This window comes from Sceloporus undulatus, chromosome 2 (genome assembly GCF_019175285.1).
Source record: "Sceloporus undulatus isolate JIND9_A2432 ecotype Alabama chromosome 2, SceUnd_v1.1, whole genome shotgun sequence".
NCBI classification, from domain to species: Eukaryota; Metazoa; Chordata; class Lepidosauria; order Squamata; family Phrynosomatidae; genus Sceloporus; species Sceloporus undulatus.
This window is the reverse complement of record NC_056523.1, coordinates 199,552,664-199,558,044: the sequence shown is the minus strand read 5'-3', so window position 1 is coordinate 199,558,044 and position 5,381 is coordinate 199,552,664. Positions and strand designations below refer to the sequence as shown.

Genomic DNA, 5,381 nt, shown 5'->3' with positions numbered 1-5,381 from the left:
GATTCCTCCTCAGTTCGGAAGGGCAACAGAAGAGTAACCAAGTATGAAAATACATTCTCCTTATCATGTCAATGCGAATGGCCCAATCTGCAGAAGCCCCAGATCTGAGCTGCAGAAACCTCGTCTGATAAACGCCTTGGACTAGGCCTCTGGAGAGCAAGGGTTTGATTCCCATCTCAGCCATAAAACCCACTTGGTGACCCTGAGTAAGTCATATCTCTCAGCCTCAGGGGAAGGCAATGGCAAACCTCCTCTGAACAAATCTTGCCAAGAAAACCCCATGAAAGGTTCGCCTTAGGGTCAACATAAGTCTGAAACTACTTGAAGGCACACAACAACAACCAATCTCCCTGAAGGCCAAGTTTTTGCTGGCTGTGCAGTGGCCTTCCTGAAAAGAGGTGGTGGAACAGAGCAAGGAAAAAATTCCTTTGTTGGCCTACAACTCCCCAACTCCCCAACCAGTAGGTCAAACCTGCTGGGTGGTGATTCTGGGATCTGTAGTCCAACGCTGTACCTTTTCCGAACTCGACTCCAGTCTTCTGAGATGGCTGCATTTATTTATTTCTCCATCGTACCTGGCCCTTTGATCAAACAATCTGTGTTTACACAGACTCTAACAAAAACAAAACAAAATACATACATCGGCAGATCCAGGCCTTCGGTAAACATTCATTTATTCTTTTATAACATTATATGTCAATATTTGGGTTTGATAAGAGCGCCTCTCTCTTTCTCTGCCTCCCTCTCTCTGTTGTTAGCTCTGTCATTATTTGCTTGGTATTCTCCCTGGCTTCTTCCCCTTCTCTACGTATTTTCTTTTCCTCCCACGCTGCTGCGCTGCGAAACTGAGCTACGCAGCACCCCATCTCACATCTGTCTTGTGGTGGGAACGCCCATTCCACAACAGAGGCACAGAGACATTGGGCTTGGGTCACAGCTATTGCATCGTCCTTAGAGCATCCTTCCTGACATCACTTTAACTGTCATGGCTCCATCCTTTGGAATCCTAGGAATTGTGGTTTCTTGTAGCTAAATATTTCATAAAACTGCACATCCCACAATTCCACAACACTGCATATCAATTTACTTCTTCAGATACAGTAGTAAGAAATATATCCACACTGCAGAATTAAAGCAGTTCAACACCACTTCAACTGCCATGGCTCTATCCTACAAACACCTAAGATTTATAGTTTGGTGAGACACCAGAGCTCTCTGACAGACCAGACTGAATACCTCACCAAATGACAAATCCCAGAATTCCATAGCATTAAGCTATGAAAGTTAAAGTGGTGTCAAACTGCTTTAATTCTGCACTACGGATACATGCAAAGTGATATTAAAGCAACAGGCTTTTAAGCATTGTCATACAGTTCTGGGAATAGGAAGAAATTTAACAGAATGTAAAAGGATAAAGATGCAAATTGTGACTCTAGCCATACATCTTCAAAGAGTTGTGTGAGATGATATAGCTCTTTGAAGCATCTTTGAAGATCAACATCTGTACATGCCATTAAGAGTAAAAGACAAACATGGGGGGAAAGGGTGGCATTATATTTTCCTGGGGGGAAAGGGTGGCAGTAGTATCCCTTGATGAAGAGTTCCAACACTGGGATGCCACCACCTAGAAATCCCTGCTCCTGCAACCTTCTCACCATGGTTCAGCTTAGAACAGGACCCTACCCTCAGATCTGAAAGCATCTAAAATGGGAGCAATAATACAATTTCCTTGAGAGGAGGGAAGTAGGCAGGCTTATTTATGTCCTTTTTTAATGTTGGACACTGGGAGACCAAGGTTCAAATCCCTGCTTGGCCATGGAAACCTACTAGAAGACTTTTGGCAAATCACTCTCTCTCTCAGCCTTAGAGAAAAACAAGGGCAATCCCCCTTCTGCCATGAACCCCTTCCCCCAAATGACAGATTCACCTTAAGGCCACCATAACTGACAAATGACTTGAAGGTACAAAACAGCCACAAATGCTAGGCTGCAATTTCATGTGGAAGGAAGCCCACAGAACCTGATTTAGTTTTGAACAGACTGTACTTTTAGGATGGCAGTCAGATGCCAAGGCATCTCCTCTATCCCAGGGTGAGCAAGTCTTACTTCTCTTGGAAACACTAGTCTGAGACTCTTCTGCAAATTCTTCCCTCTCTTTCTACTTGTGCATTTTTGAATTTTTTGATGATTTTTCAGAAACACTCCTTTTGGAGGCCATGGATTTCATAATCAAAAGTATTTTTAAAAAATCCATCTGGTAGGCCTAACTGGAGTAGACTCCTTGAATGGACCAGCAAATCAACGGTTACTCAGATTTCACTCATTCAATGATTCTGCTTGAGTCAGGACTAGCAATGGGATGGAGGCCAACAAGTTATGTCTTGGTCACCTGATCTCACTAAAGTCTATGGGACTTCCAGGAGGATTCTTCTGCCTCCCCATTCTCTGTCAAATTGGGTTTATACAGAAAACATTTAGTGAAGAAATTGTTGGAGGAATTTCAGCATTCTCTCTTCTCTTCCTCTTTGCTAATAGATAACTCTGCTAAGTTTCCTCGTTTAAAGCTTCCCATTTGCTCATTCCTGGGATTGAATGACATAGTAATAAATACCTTTTTGTAACCCAATAAACAATCCATGTGATTCCGATCAATTCCTTTTAGAAAGCTACTCTCTAAAGATAAAGAGATGCCTCTCTATCGCCACCATCTCCCTCCCACATCAGGAAGGTGCTGAGACCTAAAGTTTTCTTCTTTTACCTGTTCTTTAGCCATTCGTTAAGATGTAGCTTCTCCATACATATCTGGATTCAGTCATCAGTAGACCTTTATTAATGGCAAGCAATTTGTCTTGTTGTTTTTGAGTCACTCTCAGTTCTCAAAGAAGCAGCAGCAGGAGATAGGTTTTTGTTACTCTGCAGGTTGAAAGCTAAACTCTAGCAGTCTGAGCTTTGATATTTTTGATATTGAAATATTTGGTTTCCTAAACAAAGGCTGAAGCCTTAGGAAACTTGAATTGCCCCAAAGAAACAAAATGATTCTCACATCACAGTTGATTCCAGTGTGACTACAATTAAATAAATATCAGGATTGGAGGCTATAGTGTGGCCAACAGAAATGGAGCAGTTGCACTCTCCCTGTCAAATTGGGCCTCTTAGAGCACAGATTCCCAAACATTGCTCCTCCAGGCGTTTTGGACTTCAACTCCCAGAAGCCTCAGTCACCATGGCCAAAAGCCAAGAATTCTGGATGCCGAAGTCCAAAACATCTGGAGGACCAAAGTTAGCAAACCGTTGCTCTAGAGCAGGGGTTCCCAACCTCTTTGACTCGCTGAGCCCTTATTTCTATGGTGGAGCCCCTAAGAGGCCTACCCTATGTCTCACATGTTAATAGTGTTTAAGAGTATATATAAGAATATATTCTTATTCTTTAATTTCATTCAATTTTTATTTCTTTCATTTTCTTGGAGCAGCCACAGAGCACCAGGGAAGTGCACGCAGAGCCATAAGGGCTCCTCAGAGCACAGGTTGGGAACCCCTGCAATAGAGGAAACAAGTCCTTTGGTTGAGGAGCAAAATGCTCCTTCAGTCAGTGCTTACTCCAGAGTGACTCCGATTAAAGATCATAACCAGGGACTGTTTCATGGTCCACTGAAACTTGGAAAGGTTCAAAAAAGGAAGAGCCCCAAAGCCTCCACAGTGGTTCCCAAACCTTGGTCATCCAGGTGTTTTGGACTTCAGCTCCCAGACTTCTTGACCACTGGACAAGCTGACTGGGGCTTCTGGGAGTTGGAAGTCCAAAATACCAGGAGAACCAAAGTTTGGGAATCAATGTGAGTCCACCCCTACTAATGCCTGTGCCTTTTCTCCTCCCTTCTCTTTCTTCTCCAGGTGATGATGATGGGGAACCCACAAGTAGCAAAACTACTACTGCAAGCTGGTGCCAATCCCAACATGCCAGACCGAACTACAGGCTCCCTCCCAGCCCATGATGCTGCCCGCCAAGGCTTCCTGGACACCCTGAAGGTTCTACACCACTGGGGTGCCCGCTTTGACCTACCAGACCGATGGGGCCATCACCCACTGGACCTAGCCCGAGAGAGTGGACACAGCCAAGTGGTCTGGTACCTCCAGGAGCAATTGGGCTGAACCTCTTCACTGATCCTCTACAGGAGCACTCCCTTCAAGAAGGAAAGAGAGATCACAGGTACAATTAGCAAGGCACTGAGCATAAAAACCCACTGGTGACCTTGGGAAAGTCACATCCTCTCAACCTCAGAAGATGGCAATGGCAAATCCCAATGGAAGAAACAATGTTTGCCTTAGGGTTGCCATAAGTAAAAAATGACTTGGAAGCACATAACTGTCTTGAACCCTTGGTTGGCCTAGGTGGTCTGAGCCATTCTTGACCCCACCCCATCTTGTCTCTCATAGGAAGGCTCTACATTACTACTTCATACTGAAAAAGGAAGCGTTGACTGTTTGTAAACTTCTCTTAAAACTGCCTTCCAGTGGAAGAAGAAAGCATGCTCTTAGCAAAATTGTTTTGCTGGACTACAGTTCCCAGAGTGGCCCTGCTAGCTGAAAACCTATTAGAATAGCCTGCTAGCTGGGAAAGTCTGGCAGCTGCAGTCCAACAAAGAACTTTGCTAAACTCTGAATGTGGACAGGGGGCAGAAGCAGATGGCATCCTCTCTTCTACTCTAACCAGTTCACTGTGTACAAGAATTTATTTATTGATTTTTAACCTAGGATAATGGACTACCTTTTGGTGGAACAACCTAGCGAGAGCCATACTACTGAGTGTACTGGTCATGTATCTTAATTCTTAGTATTAACTATTTAGTCATGTTGCTTTTATTAGTAGTAATATATTGTTCTTAATTGTACTGTTGTTATTCCTTGAGTGAAAATATTTTGAAATTAGCAGTGGGGCAGAGAAGAAAGGTAATCCTTTATAATATCTTTGTCCCCATGCATTCATATAATGCTGCTTTGGGTTTGTCTATTTTTTAGTTTACATGACGGCTTCAAGACAGCCATTTAAAAGAAATGTGAAAAAGAAAGCATGAAGGATAACCCAGCAAAATAGTTTGTGAAGTTAATTAGCTGCCTCCCATTTGTCTAAGGTTACTGAATACAGTTTTCCTTGCCTAAGAAAACCCAGTGAAATTCATAAGTCTACAGACAACTTGAAGGCATGCACATAAACTCACAGTCATGCTAGTGTGGAGTGCATTCCCATCATCCCCAGCCAGCATAGTCTGGTTTGATTTATTACAGACAGTAAGAAGCCTTTGACCTGGCTTTGTTTGATTTCACAGATACGAAAGTAATAGTTTTCATTTGAACTAGGATTTTTTTTACCTGTGCCATAGAATCCAG

General features: G+C 43.2%; 1 protein-coding gene across 1 annotated transcript in view; it reads left to right on the top strand.

The window, feature by feature from the left end:
* LOC121923217 (cyclin-dependent kinase 4 inhibitor B-like) overlaps window positions 1-4,173 on the top strand; it is a 26,392-nt gene extending 22,219 nt beyond the window's left edge. The window contains exon 2 of the mRNA XM_042453419.1: window positions 3,888-4,173. Within this exon, the coding sequence (XP_042309353.1) occupies window positions 3,888-4,145 (258 nt within the window). The 3' untranslated portion in view covers window positions 4,146-4,173. The remainder of the gene's footprint in view (window positions 1-3,887) is intronic.
* The last annotated feature ends 1,208 nt before the right edge of the window (window positions 4,174-5,381 follow it).